We start from the raw sequence: 21,934 nt of genomic DNA, 5'->3' as shown, positions 1-21,934 counted from the left end.
GGCGTTGTTAGGCACGACGTGAAGCGTGTTTTTGACAAGTTACAGGTGTTGGTACGAGGAACGCTTATTACAAAGAACTTAAAAACCACATCTACATACATATGTACGGTAAGGCTTATGGGACGTTCCTGGACCACAAGGACTATTCCACGATAGCCAGCTGTAAATTTTATCTCTCCTTCGAAAACTCCATTCACAAAGACAACATCACTGAGAAGTTTAATGGACCTCTGGCAGCAGGTACTGTACCTGTGGTGCTGGGACCTCCCAGAAAAAACTATGAAAACTTTGTACCAGGCGATGCTTTTATTCATGTGGATGACTTTCCAAATGCAAAGTCCCTAGCAGAACATCTTATTTGTCTGGACCTCGATGAAGAAGCGTATCGCAGGTACTTTAACTGGAGGAGACATTTCTCAGCTCGACCTCATTTACTACAGCAACAAGAGTTTGATCTGCCCATCTGCACGGCCTGTGAATATATAGCAACACATAAAGACTATAAAGAAATACATGATCTCTATGACTGGTACAACAATTAATTTAATGATTTCGTATTGCAGACTTGAGGTTACAAACTCCCCGGAGTTTGGTGAAGGATTTTATATCATTGAACAAAATAATGTCAGACTCTCGAAATACACTACAACAAATCTCTGTAGAAATTAACTTATTGGAGATATAATATAAAGATTACATATTTTGTTGCTAAAAACAACATTATTTTGTGTATTTGGTATAAAGAAATGTGTTTGAGTGATTTATGTTCCAAAAAAAAAACCCAACAGATTTACGTTGGAAAAGACAACTTGTGTCATTGTTTACTTTGGGATTTGTACCTTTTGCATATCCTAAAGGTATTACTAACACATACTTACACACCAAAGGAAATATAAAATTGTGAATCTGATAATTGGTGCTCTTTAAATGTATGTCATTTACAGGCAATAGTTTGTTTAAAGTTAAAATAACATAAAACATTAAGGAGTCTACAAAACAAAACTAAAATAACACCCTTATGCAAAGCATTCTAGGAACCAGAGTCTGAAGGAAATACACAGAAAAGGGTTTTATTCTGTCACAACCCCCATTTCCATTCTGTAGGTCTACCATCTGCATTCATGTGCTTATTGACTATTGGCAGAGTACAGTACACTATTAATATGGTTGTGTTAAAGGTCATGTTCTTTCTGATCCCATTTTTCAAACTTTAGTTAGTGTGTAATGTTGCTATAATAGCATAAATGATACTGATAAAGCTCAAAGTTTACTGCCAGGCGATATATTTTCTTTCACAAAATTCGCCTTTCAAAGCCTACAACGAACGGCCGTTTAGAACTACAGTCCTCTACTTCCTGCTTTAATGACATCACTAAACAGTTTTTTTTACTAAACTTCGCCCACAGGAATACGTCAGTCGCCAGCTAAGATAACGGCAAGCTAAGCTGCTATCAAATCACAACACACTAAACAAACTACAGAATCAGAACTCGTTACAAATTTCTGAAGGAGGGACTTCATTGAACAAGGAAGACATCAGCCCGTTTTGAAGATAGTAAAAAACAGCGCTATACAGATAAGTAAATTGTGTGAGAAGTACCGCGTTTTTTTTACATGTGAAATATGAACACATGTTATATTGCGCACTGTAAACACAATCAAAGCTTCAAAAACACAGAAAGAACGGGACCTTTAAAACAACACATTTTGTATTTAGTTAGGGCAACACATTTAATGCGTTGTCTTTAGACACATCTCTGTATTATTATTGGAACAACATATTTGAACACTAAATCAACACAAAGTGTTAAAATAACACATAATGTGTTAAATAGCATAAAACCAAACAATGTGTAAAAATGAACACATCCTTTCTTACGGTGCATTCACACAGGGCGTAAGCGTTAGCGCTTTCAATTCACTTTGAATGGGTGACGTCAAGCGTTGGCGAACTGAATTGTGGATCCGTCGGCGCCACGTCACCGTTGCTCGCTGCAGAAGTTAAACATTTCTCAGATTTTCAAGCGGCAACGCGTGCGTCAGCCAATCCGATCTGGAGTTTAGGCCATTAGGCTAAGATTCCAGTTCTCTATAGCCTTTCACAGATCAGACTCTTTGAGATCAGAGTCATTCTGTTTAGATTAGAAATGTCAAGCACAAATTAAAGTTGATCTGTCATCCGGCCGGTATTGTTACATTAGGACGTCTTAAGTCTGTGGAAATCTTGTTTTTTCCACACCCTTCACCATTATATCTAAACAATAATGATGCGTGCCCAAATGTTCTTCCGTGCCAACATTAATCAGCTGAAACCTGTGCCAGGAGTGTATAATACCCTGTGACAGATAAACCACAGAAACATAAATCTTTCAACAAACAGATGAAACTGATATTTCTGGCCATGCATGTAACGTTGGTAATATTAGTACTTGTAAATATCAAATTTCATTTTTTACATATGAAACATAAGATAGACAACAATCTACCTTTTATTTGGTCTCTTGAGCCAGACCTTCAATACTGAAGTTCTGGTGTTTCTTGCTGCTTTGCTGGACTAAGCCCGCCCATGAGGCTGTTTGACCAACATATCAAACAACCAATCACGGTTTGTTTCGTCTAGCATCACGTTTCAGACTCTGGCAACAAGTCAGTTATTAAGATAACCTGCCAATTGAGTAGCATCTAAATAAACAACATTACTCACCTTAGAACAATGTTGTGCACTTCATTAACAGCCACACCAATGAGATGCTCCTGGTAAACATTTGTTTGAAGCAAATCTCTTCACTTTTTAACACACACAAGCAAATCAGGAGAACCAAACTTTTTGACTCCACTAACTGCGTCAAGCAAAACTCTTGGACGTCTTTTAGAGAATCTATGTCACGAGCTTTGCATATTTTTGAGAATCCGATGTTTAGCTGATCATGATAACTGCTCATTATTATCATCGTGAACAAGACTGATTCTCTTCCTCAATGGAACGTCAGAGCTTTGTTTTCCAGGGGCCGAAACTAATTGCGACACACACATCTCCTGGAAATCTGGTTTATTTCAACAAATCAAAAAACGACTTCGATATTCCCACAGGGTTTCCAGGAAAGTGTACAATAAACATCAGGCATTTAGCCAACATTCTGTGGCCGTGACGTCTGAGGCTGAGACTACATTTCATATGACTAGATGGAGGATTGAAATTGTAGAAATGTTTTAGGCCATTAGGCTAAGATTCCAGTTCTCAATAGTCTTTTACACAGTAATTTCGGTAAATTACCATGAATTTACCAGATTGATTTTACCAGTATAAACCAAATTGTGCTGTTCACACACGCAGTGACGTACCGTTTTTTTACCACTAAGATATCATTCACACAACAGTATCAAAATAAACTCGTACAGTAAAACAGTAAACTCGGAGAGAAAGTGAAAGTCACTGTGGTGCGCGACGAATTCAGTGTTGTATTCGTAAACAATGGCGGGTTATGACTTCATGTCCAAGGTCTGTATTTTGTTGTTTTTACATCTGTGGCAAACACTGTCAGTCGCAAAGTTGCTCATAACCAAACAACATTGCATTAGGCGATGTCAAACTGAAGCTGCTTCTTAACTCTTTCCCAGCCAGTGTTTTTAAAAAAAGTTCCCTGCTGAAAAAAACAGCATCAAACCAGCATGGGAATATGCTGGTCTATGCTGGTTTGATGCTGGTTAAGCTGGTGTTCACTAGCAAGCCAGCACCAAAACACAACATATGCTGGTATTGCTGGTATGCTGGTTTTTTTCAGCAGGGTTGCCAGCCAGCACCAGCATTTTTCATGATTTTCACAAAAGTTGAATGCCTTCCAGAAAAGGTTCTTCTTTAAAGCTGTAGTCTACGATGTTGAAAATCGGTCGAGAAAGCCTGAGACGGTTAGTAAGTTTTAAAAAAACTCATCCCGCCCCTCTGTGCTACCTGATCCCTCCCACCGGGAAACAACCTGAACAACGTCACTCATTCAAGCTGTGATCACTGGTAGTAAACATCAGAACAGAGATTTACCGAGCAGTAAACACATAAAGCCTTGAAGGAATGAACAATTATAATTATGATTGTAATTGACGTTATTTACTTTCACAACAACGTTTGGCATACGTTTCCCCTCCTGAGCTTCAAGAAATGACTTTATACATATAATTACTTTGACCCGTGATACGCGATGCTAAACGGGTAACATTCCGATGCCGACCGGCAGCATGTTGTCAAATCAAATCAAATCACTTTTATTGTCACATCATCATAGCACATGTGCCTTGGTGAGTGAAATTCTTGGGAGCGTGCTCCAGAAATTGCAGAATTAGTTAACATATAACCAAAAAGAAAACAAATAAAAAATGTGCAATATGCACATTTAACAGGTAAAGATGTGCAATATGCACATACAAATAGTCAGTACACACGGTGTACTATTAGACATACATACAGTTAGCACTACACATTATACACAGAATGTACACAAAATGTACACAGAATTATACATTATACACAGAATGTACGCTTGCATTATGTAGACATAATTACGCATGAAAATGAAATTCTGCTTAGGTGCAACAGAGTGTACTTGAGCTGGACACAGAAATGTTATGTCCAGTGGGAGCAGGTAGATTATTGTCCTAAATAGTTCAGGTAGATTATTGTATTAAATAGTTCAGATAGATTATTGTATTAAATAGTTCGGTGTTGGGCTGTTAAAGTTAAAGTGCAGTGTGTGGCATACCATGTTGTGAAGTATGCTGTGGGGTGTATTAGTTCTGACTGATCGTTAGTCTGATAGCCTGATGGAAAAAGCTATCCCTTTTGACTGTTCATTAGTCTAATAGCCTGAGGGAAAAAGCTATCCCGCAGTCGGCTAGTGTGGGATCGGATGCTGCGGAGACGGATGCTGTCAGACTCATAAAAAGATATTTTTGTAACACCTCACACAATAAAATTATAAATAAATGCGTACCTGTTCAACAAAAAATCTGCCGTGTCGGCGTCGGTTTTCAGCCCCAAATCTCCATGAAGCTTCCTCCAACGGTCAATGGCGGACCCTATATTGATTCTACTTAGAGTCCGGCGTTTTTCAATTTTTATTAACTCTGCTTTTTCTTCAACAGACTTCCTTTTTCTTCCAACCTTTACTGTAGGGACAAGCAGGGGCTTGTTTTTGCTGTAGTTTTTTTCCATTAGTGAGATGTTGCTGCTTCGCTAGCTACCACACACTGACACAAATTTCATGTCGCAGGCAGGAGAGGGGCGGGGTGGTGTGCGATGGGGTGGAGACGCGAGCACGAGGTGGATTTTCAAATATAGCAGGGATTGGATGAGAGCAGTTAACCAATGTAAGCTGTCCGGCTGGACAGTTTACATTGGTCAAGTTCTCTGCTACCATACACCCAATAGACTGAATGGATTTTTAAAATTCTTTTTTCTCTTCATATTGTTAGGATTTTACTGTAGAACCATAACCAGAATCTAATCGAGGTTATTAATAATCAGTGTTGTGTGTAACGTTACAAAGTAACGCGTTACAGTAACGTAACTACTTTTTTGAGAAAAAAGTAGTGTAACGCGTTACTACTGAAAATTTGGTAACGTAACGTAGTTCATTTTCCAATCTTAATTTTAATCAATGTTTTGTCAACCAATTGCCTGATTTTAATAAATAAGAAATAAATTAAAGAAAACGATTCAGCTTCATATTTATGTTTAAATGAAATACATTTTTTTAAACATAAATATAAAACTAAATCGTTTTCTTTTATTTATTTCTTATTTATTAAATTCAAGCAATTGGTTGATAAAACATTGATTGAAATTAAGATACAATTAATACAAAACGAAATTCACTTTAGAGAAAGGTTTCTACGAAAACAAACTTAATAAAGTGGTCAAAATCATGTCTACCCACTTCGTTTGAAGTGAATTTCGTTTTGTATTAATTGTATCTTAATTTCAATCAATGTTTTATCAACCAATTGCTTGAATTTAATAAATAAGAAATAAATTAAAGAAAACGATTCAGCTTCATATTTATGTTTAAATGAAATAATTTTTTTTAAACATAAATATAAAACTAAATCGTTTTCTTTTATTTATTTCTTATTTATTAAATGCAAGCAATTGGTTGATAAAACATTGATTGAAATTAAGATCCAATTAATACAAAACGAAATTCACTTTAGATAAATGTTTCTACAAAAACAAACTTAATAAAGTTGTAAAAATCATGTCTACCCACTCCGTTTGAAGTGAATTTCGTTTTGTATTAATTGTATCTTAGCATAGTATCTCGGAAGATCATGCTTGTTAAATAGCTCTGTGGCTATACTGCACTGAAGCGGCAGTTTAAAATATAAACCCAGAATTCAGCGAACGTCAAGAACAAGAAAACGGAAACAACAATCAGACAGAGACGCGGAATTTACATAATGTTACACAGACCATATTTAAATTTCAATGTTTCTGCACAGAAATACCAGCTTGTTCACTTTGTTTGGTATTAATAAGCTGCGCATTGGAGTGCTGGCCGCGGTGCTGAAGACGCGCTCGGACGGAGTACTGGTGGCAGCACAGATATTTACGTGCAACCTATTGGAAACTATTATTCGTTATTATATAATTATTATTCGTTATTTTAATTTATTACTTCCACTTAAGAAGAGTTCTGCACTTTTTATTTCAATATTTCTCTTTATATAAATACTATTTTGTACTTAAATCTATAATTTCATTATTTTACTAACCCAACTAACTCATCTGGGCTTTCCGATAGGTTGCACGTAAAGGGAAAAGTATAGCTTTCTTCCCCTTGAGAAGAGTTCTGCACTTTTAAACTTAAAAAAATATACTTCTTTACAAAAAAAACTTTTTTTCTTCTATTTAAAAGCTGTAATTTCGTTATTTTACTAACCCAACTAATGACTCCTCCACTTTCCAATAGATTGCACGTAGATATCTGTGTATATGTGCCATCACGCGTCTTCAGCACCGCGGCGAGCAGCCAGCACTCCAATGTGCAGCTTATTAATACCAGACAAAGTTGGTATTTCTGTCCAGAAACATTGAAATTTATACATGGTCCGTGTGACGTAATTTAAATCCCGCGTCTTGGCCTTATTGTTTTTTTCTTGTTCTTGACGTTCGCTGAATTCTGGGTTTATATTTTAAACTGCCGCTCCAGTGCAGTATAGCCACAAAGCTATTTAATAATGAGCACGATCTCCCGACTCCCGAGACACTACAACATGCTACTAATAATTCATTAATAAGAGCTGTTTTCTTGTACACAATTAAATATTTTAAGTTAAATGTACAGTGTTAAAACATGTAAAAAAGACAAGATTTTAACAATGTCAAGATCAAATGCCTGAGAAACAGGGTATTGTGTGTATGTGTTCGTGTGTTTGTGTGTGTTTCCAAAATATTTTCAAAATACAGGCAACATAAAAGTAACGTAAAAGTAACGAGTAACGTAAAAAGTTACTTTCCAAAGGCGGTAACTAAGTAAAGTAACACTACTTTTTTAAAGTAACTTCCCCAACACTGTTAATAATGAACAATCTTTGAAATCGTAGACCATAGGTTTAAATATAAAAACAAACAATATATCAAATGAAAGAACATGTCACCAGGTGACTATGGGAGGGCGGGAACCAAAAGTGGCGGAGAAAGGTTCCGTGAAGATGGTTTCCGCCCAGACCCGATTTTAAAAACACCATTTCGCTTCCTGGTCTCCCAGGCAACACAGATTGGGAGAAAATGAGCAACAGGTGTGGCGAATGTAAGTGACAGACACGATTGGAGGAGGGAGAAAAGCCAAACGAGATAAAAAGGTCCAAGGAGGCACAAAGGAGGAGAGCTGTCTTCGGGCGTGAGTCCCTTTATGCCTTGGGCAAACTGAACCACACGCCCCGTCCCTGGAGGAGCCGAAAGGGCGCCGTTGATCCGCGATTCACCTATGGTGTAAGGAAAGAGTGCGGCTGCCAGAAGAGGCGAAAAGGACGGGGCTGTGCAAAATTAAAGGGACACCACACCGGTGTGCTTGGTATGCAGTGTTGTGTGTAACGCGTTACAAAGTAACGCGTTACAGTAACGTAACTACTTTTTTGAGAAAAAAGTAGTGTAACGCGTTACTACTGAAAATTTGGTAACGTAACGTAGTTCATTTTCCAATTCAGCGCAACGTTACTTTTGGTTAGATTTGACACAACACTGCCATCTGCGCGCTTGCACAATAGTCACAAGGTCCACACACATGACAGAGGCTCCTATCAGTCTGCAAAGAAATCATGGCAAGCAAGAAGCAGCTGACGCTAACTTTTGAGGGATGGAGGCATCTTAATTTTAATCAATGTTTTATCAACCAATTGCCTGATTTTAATAAATAAGAAATAAATTAAAGAAAACGATTCAGCTTCATATTTATGTTTAAATGAAATAATTTTTTTTAAACATAAATATACAACTAAATCGTTTTCTTTTATTTATTTCTTATTTATTTAATTTAAGCAATTGGTTGATAAAACATTGATTGAAATTAAGATACAATTAATACAAAACGAAATTCACTTTAGAGAAAGGTTTCTACGAAAACAAACTTAATAAAGTGGTCAAAATCATGTCTACCCACTCCGTTTGAAGTGAATTTAGTTTTGTATTAATTGAATCTTAGCATAGTATCTCGGAAGATCGTGCTTGTTAAATAGCTCTGTGGCTATACTGCACTGAAGCGGCAGTTTAAAATATAAACCCAGAATTCAGCGAACGTCAAGAACAAGAAAACGGAAATAACAATCAGACAGAGACGCGGAATTTACATAATGTTACACAGATCATGTTTAAATTTCAATGTTTCTGCACAGAAATACCAACTTGTTCACTTTGTTTGGTATTAATAAGCTGCGCATTGGAGTGCTGGCCGCGGTGCTGAAGACGCGCTCGGACGGAGTACTGGTGGCAGCACAGATATTTACGTGCAACCTATTGGAAACTATTATTCGTTATTATATAATTATTATTCGTTATTTTACTTTATTACTTCCACTTAAGAAGAGTTCTGCACTTTTTATTTCAATATTTCTCTTTATATAAATACTATTTTGTACTTAAATCTATAATTTTATCATTTTACTAACCCAACTAACTCATCTGGGCTTTCCGATAGGTTGCACGTAAGGGGAAAAGTATAGCTTTCTTCCCCTTGAGAAGAGTTCTGCACTTTTAAACTTAAAAAATATATCTCTTTACAAAAAAAAATTAATTTCGTTATTTTACTAACCCAACTAATGACTCCACTTTCCAATAGATTGCACGTAGATATCTGTGTATATGTGCCATCACGCGTCTTCAGCACCGCGGGGAGCAGCCAGCACTCCAATGTGCAGCTTATTAATACCAGACAAAGTTGGTATTTCTGTCCAGAAACATTGAAATTTATACATGGTCCGTGTAACGTAATTTAAATCCCGCGTCTTGGCCTTATTGTTTTTTTCTTGTTCTTGACGTTCGCTGAATTCTGGGTTTATATTTTAAACTGCCGCTCCAGTGCAGTATAGCCACAAAGCTATTTAACAATGAGCACAATCTCCCGAGACACTACAACATGCTGCTAATAATTCATTAATAAGAGCTGTTTTCTTGTACACAATTAAATATTTTAAGTTAAATGTACAGTGTTAAAACATGTAAAAAAGACAAGATTTTAACAATGTCAAGATCAAATGCCTGAGTAACAGGGTATTGTGTGTAACCTTTTGTGTGTTTGTGTGTGTTTCCAAAATATTTTCAAAATACAGGCAACATAAAAGTAACGTAAAAGTAACGAGTAACGTAAAAAGTTACTTTCCAAAGGCGGTAACTAAGTAAAGTAATGGATTACTTTTTTAAAAAGTAACGAGTAACGAGCAAACACTACTTTTTTAAAGTAACTTCCCCAACACTGTTGGTATGTACTGTGTGTGCGCTGTGTTGCTGCTTTGCAGACGCTTATGCTGACTTAATCGTGCCTTCGGGGAAGTAACGGAAGGAGAGACAGCTAGCGAAGGAAGATTGGGAGAGTTTTACACTCGTGAGTGAACAAGACACAGAGCCAACGGGAATATAGATCTAGGAGGCTATTGGCAACAAAGAGTGAGTAACGGCCATTGTGTTTACCGTATACTACTTCGAAGAAGAGTTGCTTGGTGTGTGTCTTTCTTGTGTTTTGAGGTCCCTGGCCCCACCGGAGAGGGAAGAGTGGGCGAGCCGTGGGTTGACCGGAAACACGGACGAAACATTTGAATAGGAAGCGCCGTCTACGAATCGATCAGTGGCCCTGCGGGACAAGAAAGCGTGGGTGAGCCAGAGAAGTAACAAACAACACATCGGGGCTGTGAGTAATATAAAGCCTACTCTCAACGGTGACCAAAACATCGCCCAGCTATCCTCCAGAGGGAATCGAAGCCTGGTGGCTAAATCCATATTTAAGATCACGTGAAGTGTGTACAAGAGTGTCGTGGGTGAGTTTCACTTATTACTTGGTGTTGTGCTGTGCTTGCTGTGTGTATGCTGTGCTCGTAGCGACCAAACCGCCGGCCTCGGACGAATCGTGAGAGGATTACATCTGTTGTGGCCTGAGTCTTACGGAGAGAGTGAAATTAAGCCTTGGCCCCGGGTGTGTTAGAGAGAGCTTCACTCTTCGATAGAACGGACAGTGGTGAAACCCAGTGGTGGATAGGAGTGAGTATTTTATGAAGTGCACTGTGCGGATTGAGGGTCATAGCTGTGTGTGTGTTCGACCTATCCAACAGAAGCTCGTGGTGGCGGAGCCTCAACGAAAGTTCGCCCCAACTCGGGACCCCGGTCGTGGAAACAGGAGGGGGAGTTCGGGAAGCGTTCGGCTCCGTGCCACTGGACCCATCAGTCCCTACGACGCCCGAGAAGCTTGGGGGACGGGTGAAGGAACACGGTGCACCGACGCTGTAGCGAAAGCCCACTGTCTGTGACAACCACTTACCTGTGTCTCAAGGAAAGCTCTGTGTGAACGAAGATCCCCAATGTTGTGAGTAACTTACCTTTGCGAAGTATTATTGACCTGTGCTTACAGCAACCACTTACCTGTGTCTCAAGGAACGCTCTGTGTGAACGAAGACCCCCAGTGTTGTGAGTAACCTACCGCTGTGAAGTGTCATTGACCTGTGCTTATGGCAATCACTTACCTGTGTCTCAAGGAATGCTCTGTGTGAACGAAGACCCCCAGTGTTGTGAGTAACCTACCTCTGAGAAGTGTTTTCGATCTGTGCTTACAGCAACCACTAACCTGTGTCTCAAGGAATGCTCTGTGTGAACGAAGCCCCCCAGTGTTGTGAGTAACCTACCTCTGTGAAGTGTCATTGACTTGTGCTTATAGCAACCACTTACCTGTGTCTCAAGGAATGCTCTGTGTGAACGAAGACCCCCAGTGTTGTGAGTAACCTACCGCTGTGAAGTGTCATTGACCTGTGCTTATAGCAATCACTTACCTGTGTCTCAAGGAATGCTCTGTGTGAACGAAGACCCCAAGCGTGTGAGTAACCTACCTCTGAGAAGTGTTATTGACCTGTGCTTACAGCAACCACTTACCTGTGTCTCAAGGAATGCTCTGTGTGAACAAAGCTCCCCAGTGTTGTGAGTAACCTACCTCTGTGAAGTGTCATTGACCTGTGCTTACAGCAACCACTTACCTGTGTCTCAACGAAGGCTCTGTGTGAAACGAAGATCCCGGCCCTTGTCACAAGTGGCCCTGGAGGAAAGAAGAAGCCACATTAGTTTTAACTTGCCCTTTTTTTTCCCCTTTCCCTTTTTAAATATTTAAATAAAGTTTATTTTAAACGTAGTATACTCGTCTGTCTGGTCATTGGAGTGGTCTTGGGAAACTCCTCGAGGTGGTAGAGTTGAGAGGGGTGTGACCTTTGGTATATTTGGGTCCGCCGCCGGCCGTGACAAACAGCTCTGCTTTCAAACAAAATCACCTTTTATCACCTCTCAAATATGGGTAGGTTTCTTCAAAAACAGCCAATTTTTAGCAAAAAACTGAGATAATTCAATTTTTGTGAAGGACTTTTGATAGAGATAAGATGCAGAGCGATCTTTAAAACATACACGTGAGGCGCTACTTCCGGGTTGTATAAGTTGCGGAAGTGCGCCACCTGGTGGATAATAGCGGTATTGCGGAAAGCCGGAAATTCTCGTCATTGACAGGGAAGCGAGTTATCTCGTCAATGGCTGCGAAAGCGTTAAACAACAGTAATCTTACAACCCCTCTTACTGGTAATTTGGCAGCACCGATTTACCAGAAAGGTTCTGTCCTGTTAACTGTAATTTACCAGTAAATTACCAGTAAAGACTCTATGTGTGACGGGACATTGGCAACTCTTCTGAACTTTCTTTCTTCTCTGTTCTCTATACTATCAGGTAATATCTCACATACATTGGAAACATACATTTTATATGCATTATTATGCTATCATAACTGCAACAACCGTCGTTGGTATAAGTTGCAGAAGGGTGATAATTAAAAAGAAATACAGAGTTTTACACTATCTAGTTGTTAACATTTCGGCATTACAGCCTGAACCACTGTAGTGAATCCAACCTTACAAGACAAGACATGTTAATGTTCATTTAACTTTGAACAAACTGTTGCTAGTAAATAACATACAAATCTACAGTAAGTTACTGGCAAACATAACTATTCAACAATTTTCTTTACAGTGTGGGGCATCAAATAAAGTGATGGGATGACTTTGTATAGGCCTACCACATACGTTTAGTCAAAAGAGCAGGTGCAAATGCTAATGATGTTAAATTTGCTTACTGTATGTAGAGGATGCAAACATGTAGATCTGAATGTCTGTACAATAGTTTTTGCCATCTTTCATAAAAACCCATTTAATGTTAGCCAAGTTGGCTAATGCATTAAAGTTGCAAAAAACTGTCATTTGTTTTAGAATATTGTGGTTTTTTATACAAATGACGTATCTGTGAGCGTCATTAATTTTTTACAAATCTGTTGATCTGTGTGAGTACTGAAAGGGAGGGATGTGTCCTCATTTAAATTATTTGGTTGAAGGTTGTTGTCGGGCACAGAGGCTCTCGGTTTACATGAGTCAACAAATACGGTGCAGACCTTAAACTGAGGATAGACTGCCTAGTTATATTTGAATATGAATATTTCTACTTGGTTGCAGATTCAGTAAATATCTTCACTCTCATCCAGAGATGCTAAGTAGTAAAGAAGGTGGCTAATTTATTTCATTATCTAGCCTACATTTATTTTAAATCAATTTAATACTTAAAACTACTTCAGTCCCTTGGTGATAGTGATAAAATGTATAATGCCACTATAAACATTTGGGTTAATGTCAAGTATAAATTAAAGTTGATCGGCCGGTATGGTTACATTAGGACGTCTTAATTCTGTGGGAATCTTGTTTTTTCCACACCCTCCACCATTATATCTAAACAATAAATATGGGTGCCCAAAATTTTTTCGTGCCAATACAAATCAGCCGAAACCTGTGCCTTTCAGAACCAGGTTAAAATCGGCAGGTTTAAACAAGTTTAATACCCTGTGACAGACACACCACGGAAACATCCATCTTGAAATATAACCCCATTTACTGCAGTGAACGCCTTCACAGAGATGAAACTGATATGTCTGGCCATGCATGTAGTTGTTGTATTTTTACTATCACATTTCATTTTCTACGTATGAATCATGAGATAGGCAACAGTCTACCTTTTATATAACTAGTCATGTCTTGTTTTTTAACACAAAAGTGATTTACCATTAGAAGCCTGAGGCTGATTTTGGTTTGTACTACGTGCCGCTGCAACCTCAATCCATTGTTTTTATTGACACTAATTCGTTTCAATTCAATTTAATTTATATAGCGCTTTTCACAATTGTTTCATTGTTTCATAGCAGCTTTACATTAATAGATGCAGGAAAAGCAGAAAACATAAGCAGCAGAATACAGCAAGATTAACCATACTAGCAAGCAAAGTAATAATGTAATGTATAGCAGGTGCTAAGTTAGGGGTTGAAAAAACCCCTAGGAGAAAAACCCTGTGGGGAAAGTGCTAGGAGAGGAAAAACCCTTGGGAGAGAGCTAGACATAGCTGATTCTATAGAGGATATATTATATAATAGGTTACTTTTTATAATTTTATGGGGATTAAAATATAATATATATGTATATATACACGAATAAGTAGATTAGATGGGGCAGCTGGTTGGTCAGACCATCACGTTGAAGGAAAGCCAGTAGATCAGTGGGTTGATGACCTCCACGGCAGGCGGAGCTGGGTCTGTTAGTCCCATTGTCCATCATTTAAATCACAAGAATCTCAGCTTATGTGACATGTTTAGCTTGTTTTCGAGTTGTTGTATGTCATGCAGCTTTCTGTCAAAAAATGCTATGTCCCTCCCACGGTATTCATCACCGTGAGTGATTGTCTGGTTCCTTTCTTCGTTCCACATTTAACCTATCATCTTTCACAGGGAAAGCCCCTAAACAGTGCAATGGGATATTCAAGGGTGTAAAGCTCATGATCTTTTTAAATTGAAGTTAAAATCTTTCTTAAAATTGAACCAATTATGTAACCATTAAAATTGTTGTAGTTAAATTGATCTCTTTATTTATGTTTTTTATGGCCCTGACAGTTTTTGTGTATGTATGTATTTATTGTATGTAAACATAGGCATTGTCTTGTCTGTGTAATGTTATTTTAGCTTTGACCTGCCTGGGGGACTACAGATGAAAATTAACCTTTGGCTAAATCCTGTACAATACCTGAAATGGAAATTTTATGTTAAAAATTGTGCAATTATAAATAAATAAAATAAACAAACGGTACATTGGAACTTTAAGGGGTTAACAGTAATAAGACGTAAAGCTGGCTCACTCTCATTAAACGTATATGGCTTCCAAACTAAATAAAATGTAGGCATTATATTTGATTTCTCTTTGTTTTTGACCTGTGTGTACGGTTAAACATTCCTGCTACCACATTGAGATACCCAACATGCTCTCAGTGCAATCACAGTTTTTTTAGCTTTCCTAGAAAAAATGAAAAGATTGACAAAATGAAGAGAACTTATGTTAATTCTAACTATTAATATTATTAACCAATGGGCCTATAGCAGAAGGCAGGAGATGAAATGCATCCCCTAGTGAAGAGCTTCCCCTGGTGTTCATACTGTGGACCTACAGGCATTTTGAAAACATTTAAATTAGGGATATTAAGGTAAATACATCATGTAAATGTCTATTGTTTTATGGAAATGTGAACAATGGGATTATTCTGTATAATTCATTACCTTTTTGTTTTACAGGAGTATATTTATGATATATGAAATTATATTAATTTCTAAAATAATATTTTTGTTGCTGAAAATTTATTGTATACTTTACGATTCCAAATAAACTCTAAATAATCATATAATCATATGTATTCATTATTATACTCCATGTTACCATAAGTAGGATATACAATGTTGTCAACATAACTAAAAAAGCAAAACTATTGTCAACCTTATTCTTTCACTTTTGAGAGGATGAAAAATATGAGACTGATCTTTACAATTCATTTAAGCTATTTTCTTTTTTTTTACAAAAGAACCCAGCAGTTTTTTTTACAGATTACAGATTGTTTAAGGTAATAATAAAATAATGCGCAACTTTAAAATTACAGGTTTGTTGTCCTCCTGAATAAGCCATTTCTGATTTGTTGGCACATGATGGAGCTATTGTCCAAGACATTTCTTCCACAAAAAGAGAAGAATTTTCTACACCAGTTTCAGTATCAGTCAAGCCACCATGTTTGCATTAATTGGCCACAAGTGCAGGAGCGGGGCGAGAGGGGTGGCACAGGCCCACAAAATGTAATAGGCCACCCCAAGTGCCACCCATATATATATATATATATATATATATATATATATATATATATATATATATATATATATATCATATATGAAGAGTTTGGTTCCAAAAGGCAAAAAAAAAAAAAACATTTTGACTAATTTGGGTAAAAATGTTTTTTAATACTCTATTTTCTGTTGCAAACTTTCACACAGCATCTTTAGGTTATAATAACATTAAAAATTAAAAATTATATTTTTTTATATAAGATTTTTTATAAAAACTAAATATTTTTTTCCGCAAAATGCAATAAATCAAAGTTGACAAATTCTTTGAATCCATATATAAATGTGCATTAATCTTTGCCATGTTATATTCATTTAGTTGACTAGTGGTATTCACTAATAAAAAAAAAACATTAATGGCATTAATCAAAACACTTACTTTGTCATATTAAGAACACTGTCATTGCTGATGTCATTCTTGGGACGTCGTTGCTGAACTTTTTTGACAGCGATCAGCTGTAAAATGTTTCGATCCTGCTCGATTTTCGTTGGCTTTGAGTAAAATAATTGAAAGATTTTCATAACATCCCTTGGGGTCAATGTGTTAGCATGACAGATGTTTGATGCTGTCATGTGAAAACAAGCAACAGCCGCCTTTTTCCTTTGCTCGAGTGCCTCTCATGTAAATTATTCAATTTTGATGGCTTACGTTTCTTCTCCACCACAGAAAACCACCACAGGTTTATCAATGCCATCAAACTTACTATTTTGTTTTTGTTTGTTTGTTGATCACGAAGTACAAAGTAGATGAGGAAAACTAGGATTCTGTGCACTGTGATTTGTTGAGCGGATTTATTGCATTCTGCAGTAAGAGAGGAGTGACGTGTATCATGGTTTGGAATAAAAGGGAGAAAGATGACAGAATAACATGGCGGATATCAGATTTTGCGTAAAATTAAGAATTTACCTTAACTTTGCAATAGATATTTGTTTGATAATTGAGCTGCACACCGTTTTTTGTAAACCAAATAAATAAAAGATGTCTTTAGCTTAATATTTTTTACTTAGTGCAGCTAGCTTTTTTGTAAACTCATATAAAATCAACTTCTACTTAGAATGTAAGGTGATCTGGGTGATTCTCGATCAGTTAAAAAGCCCATATCAGCTCTGATCCGATACTTTCCGATCGGGACATCCCTAAAATAGACAATAAATAATAAAATTTACTTTTAATGCCATGATGTTAAATTATATTGTGTGATCAGAGACTTCACCTGGTTATTGTGACCATGAGATCATGAAGATGTGGATGTAGAGGAGCCAGCATGTTTAACTTCCAACCCAGTATCACGCTAAAGCGTGTAATAGACACGCTGGTCCACTAGAGGATGCGTGTCAGTGCCACGCTTTGCCTCCTCTAGGCGGCACGCGTTTATGAGGATCATAACCAATAGGGGGCGATAATTTCCCAACCCAGTATTGCAGCAGCAGTGACACAGAAGAGGCTCCACATTCTTCACACACCATCCCAACCACGAGGTTTTTAACCTCTAATTTTGCATTAATTTAATCCCATTTTTTTCCCAGAGGTGACAGGGAACCATATTATGCTAGAAACATATGTGGTGCTATAGTGGTGCTATGACCCCGGTATGGTATAAAGTTACAGTACATAAATTAACACCAAAATGTCATCAGTAAGTGCCGGAAAACGGCACTGAGAACGTGCCATGCTGATTAGTGTCCACCCTTTGGCCAAAAGATTGTTTTCTCCTTAAAATGTTAAGTCACTCTTCACGTGATGTCTCTTCACGTGACTCTTTTGTTTTCTCAAAAATTGTGCCAACTTTTTAGCTTAATCTGCTGTACACATCACAGTTGAACCTGTTTATCAAGGTGTTTGGTTTTGCTCGAAGACAGCCTGGTGAATTTGGGCAAAGCTGTGTTAAACCCTTATGACTCATCTACATCGGTCCATTAACATTAACAAAGGACAATAAGTACCAGAATAATGAACACATGTACATTTTATTTTATAAAGCAGATGACTTAGGACAAATTATGAAATATGCAAAAAAAGCATATTAGCATTACAATTTAACAGTGATACAATACAAAATATGAATGTTTGACCAGAAGACCAAAGTGCTGAAGATATTATATAAAGTATATTATATATTGAAAACGATGCATCTTCTCTTAAAGTGAATGTAATGTATACATACAGTAATTAATGATCAAAATACCTCTAGGCCGACATTAAAGTCTAAGATGAAATTAGTTGAAAAACCATTCATAGATATCGTGAGCTTCTTTATATTCCTTGTGTCTTCCTATATAATCACAGGCCGTACAAATAGCCAGAACAAACTCTTGATTCTGTAATATTAAATGAGGTCGAGCTGAGAAATGTCTCCTCCAGTTAAAGTACCTGCGATACGCGTCGTCATCGAGGTCCAGACGGATAAGATATTCTGCTAGTGACTTTGCATCTGGAAAGTCATTCACATGAATAAATGAGTCACCCGGTATAAACCTTTCATAGTTTTTTCGAGGAGGTCCCAGCACCACAGGTACAGTACCTACTGCCAGAGGTCCATTTAACTTCTCAGTGATGTAGTCTTTGTGAATGGAGTTTTCAAAGGCGAGATAAAACTTACAGCTGGCTATGGTGGGAAAGTAGTCTTTATAATCCAGGAACGATCCATAAGCTTTTCCATACACTTGTATGTAGACGTACTTACTAAGTTCTGTATAGTAAGTGTTTCTCGTGCCAACACCTGTGCTGGCTGCATTGTTACTCACAACCCAACAGATGAGTTTTTCTTTTTTGGGAATTTCAAAATTCTCATCTGGGATCTTTCTGCTGGTCAGTCGTAACCGGACAGGAATGTCAGAGTCCTCTCTATAAGTGAGAGTCAGATTAAACAGATTTTCAATTCCTGCTGTTTTCCATGTGTTAGTTGGCGATTCAACATTCATCCATATCCACTTTTGAAACGGAGGGCGAGGAGATGGAGGAAGTGTGTGCAGACGAATAGCTTTATGAAAAAGCAGCACAGCATCCGTGATGCTGTAGAGAGATCTATCATCCGTCAGGTGACAGCCGTCAATGTTGTAAACAGTTTTACAGATATTCAGATCGAATCTGTAGTTTTCAGGATAGACCCATAACAAAAGAATCGGTTTGTCAACCACTGCTTCATCAAGTGAGTTGTTGTTCTCTACGTGGTGTCTACTTGAGTCTGGCTTAAATGAAAGTTGTTGAGGTAAACAAAAGGTTTGAGGTGAAGCCCATAAAAACATGACGGTGAGAGAGATGACACCAGCGACTGCCAATATAACAGCTAGACGACACTGCAGAGATCCAGTCGAGTTTGTGTTCAACATTTTATGACTTAAACAAAATGAATTTGATCTGTATCGCAAACAAGAATAAAAACAATGTCTCTTTAAAGAAATGCATGTACAATATAAATGTAGTTCAAATAGACTACAGTACAGTAAAAGCTTAATATTATGATCAAATAACTCCTCACCTCTATTAGAAGCTCCTTATGAATAATTAAGAGAAATTTCCAGCTCTGTGTAATCAAACAAAGCCACACGTTGTATTGCACAACATGCAGAGACATAGAACAACAGAAGTCTGTGATATACTGTAAACATGATGTCCTCTGGGGAACTGCGTCACTGTTGATATTGCCAACCATGAAGGTATTCACATGGGTTGAACAGCAGTGTCTGCTCCGGACCAATCACAATGAATTATGCTAATATGACAATGATGTCATGACATTGAGTGCTACCCCTTCAGATCAAGTTCCAGTGAGACACCTAAACCAGTTAAACAAAACTGACATAGTCACTACAAAATATATCTAAAGTACTAAAGGATCCAGGCAGTTTCTTTTATTCTTTTAAGATTCATAAAATCTTATTTTTGTTTGTTATGGTTGGAACAATCCTTTTCAAACCGAGCTTAGCCACGATGGTCCTTGCTAGACATTTGGCCAGTTCCTGGACTATGCCTGGATCCTCACTCTCTGTCAGGAAAAGATGTATACATATGGTTTTCATGATATTACATGTAAATGGTTGAAAAAATTACGTCTCTAATAGAAGGCAGTTTGTTTGTTTAAAGGGTTGCTATTCTAATACAGCAAGAGTCCTCTGTGGGGTTCCACAGGGGTACATTCTTGGACCCTTACTATTTCTTATTATGTTGGCTTGAGAAAGCCAACATACTGTTGTTTCACTTAAACTTATTATTAGTGGTGCTTGCATTTATGCAAAGCATCCTTATTACTATTGCTCATACTTATTTATATATTATATATTATTCTTATATCTGGACACAATTTTGGCCCCTAACTCATCTCGCACGGTTTTCTGTAGACTGATAAAAAGGAGAGCTCAAACCAACCTACTTATTGAGGACACGTCTTCTATAACTTTTATAAATGATCGGGTGCAGGATTTCCAAAAGGGGGGGGGGGGGGTGAAAAACAACCTTAAAACCCCATTGACTTAACATTGCGCCAAACTTTGACAGGTCATAGCTCCGCTCGAGGATTTGATAGAAACATGTAGGTTATAACAGTTGAGGAGGTTGGTAGGCTCTGTAAGTACATACTCGAACATGTTTTCGGGTGCGTTCTCCAGAAGTCGCGTTGCTCGACCGCATACGTCATCGAGGTTCTCTCATTTCAATTTAAGACATACAATCATTGTAGTTTCATTCTTACCTTGAAATGTAACGCTTTTCTGAAATTGATCCTGAAATAGTAAACCTTGATGACGTATGCGGTCGACCAACGTAACTTCCGGAGAACGCACCCGAAAACATGTTCGGGATGTGTCCGGCGGAACTGGCACGAATGGCCACCCTACTTAATATAAAATATTCTTTTAATTTATAATGGTCTGTCATGGACCCAGTACCCCATATGATAAGGTGACCAGACGTCCCCGTTTTCCGGGGATAGTCCCGGTTTTTGGTGTTCTGTCCCCGACTGGAGCTGTCCCCGGAAATGTCCCCGTTTTACAGTGTTCAAAGCAACCAACAAATATACGGAACAAGCCAGATCAACATAGCCTGCAAAGTACCAGAGCAAGCAGCAGAGGGCGCTGCGAGCTATACAGATGTTTTGGTCGCATGACGCATGTCAGTCACAGATGAAGAATTTACGACAAGACATGAAGGCATCATCAAAGTTATCATCAATGAAGTAATCATCAAATATAAAAAAAATCAAAGTTATCAGGTTCAAGGTAACTAATTATTCATGTTAAATAAAAGCAACGTTAACGTTGTGAATGTACTTACTATAGCAGTGACTGAAGGGAGCGGTATTTTGCATTGCAGTTTTAAATATAATATTATATTCCTGTGTTTCTTCATCTAGCGCACAATTCCCAGACATCTACCACGTGCAGTGATTCGAAATAAAAATAATATTCATCTATACAATTACTAACTTAGTGGTGTGTCGGATCAAATGCGATTCGTGGATTAATGCGCAAATTTAAATAGGGAAAGTTTATCATTTGCATGTGTTGCAAATGTTAACATTCAAGTGATTTTTAATGTAAGTCAAACTACCCAAAACAAAGAGAAAATGACTTCTGTAGCTCTAAAAAATAATAATTATATTTGATTCATACAATAATGACAGTGTTATTATTCATTTGATACGATTTATGTACCTAATGCTAATTTTAGACCTTACTTCTTAGACTAACTTCTTTTTATAAATGTTTGTAATTCCTTTATTTGTTCTTATGATTCGATCCGTGCCTCAAAACCCGTAACTGTGGGATGCGAACTGTGGGTTTTGTGATCCGTCACACCCCTAACAAGTACATATTGAATGCTTAAAGACATAGTTAACTATTAAATAGAAATATTAAAACAAATTTATTTTGATTATGATAGGTTAAGGAAGAATAATGAAGGTGTGAAGCAAAGAAAAGGATGCAAGGAGAACATATATAAGGAGAAGCATGTTATAAGAGAATAAGAA

General features: G+C 37.6%; 1 protein-coding gene across 1 annotated transcript; it reads right to left on the bottom strand.

The window, feature by feature from the left end:
- Positions 1-17,962: 17,962 nt before the first annotated feature.
- LOC135729977 (4-galactosyl-N-acetylglucosaminide 3-alpha-L-fucosyltransferase 9-like) lies at positions 17,963-19,585 on the bottom strand. Its single transcript, XM_065247879.1, has 2 exons — positions 19,448-19,585; positions 17,963-19,326 (listed from the first exon to the last, which is right to left on the bottom strand). Exon 2 carries the CDS (start codon positions 19,296-19,298, stop codon positions 18,186-18,188), a length of 1,113 nt encoding a protein of 370 aa, XP_065103951.1. The 5' UTR covers positions 19,299-19,326; positions 19,448-19,585; the 3' UTR covers positions 17,963-18,185.
- Between the last annotated feature and the right edge of the window lie 2,349 nt (positions 19,586-21,934).

Source organism: Paramisgurnus dabryanus, chromosome 11 (genome assembly GCF_030506205.2).
Source record: "Paramisgurnus dabryanus chromosome 11, PD_genome_1.1, whole genome shotgun sequence".
NCBI classification, from domain to species: domain Eukaryota; kingdom Metazoa; phylum Chordata; class Actinopteri; order Cypriniformes; family Cobitidae; genus Paramisgurnus; species Paramisgurnus dabryanus.
This window is presented reverse-complemented; position numbering and strand designations above follow the sequence as displayed.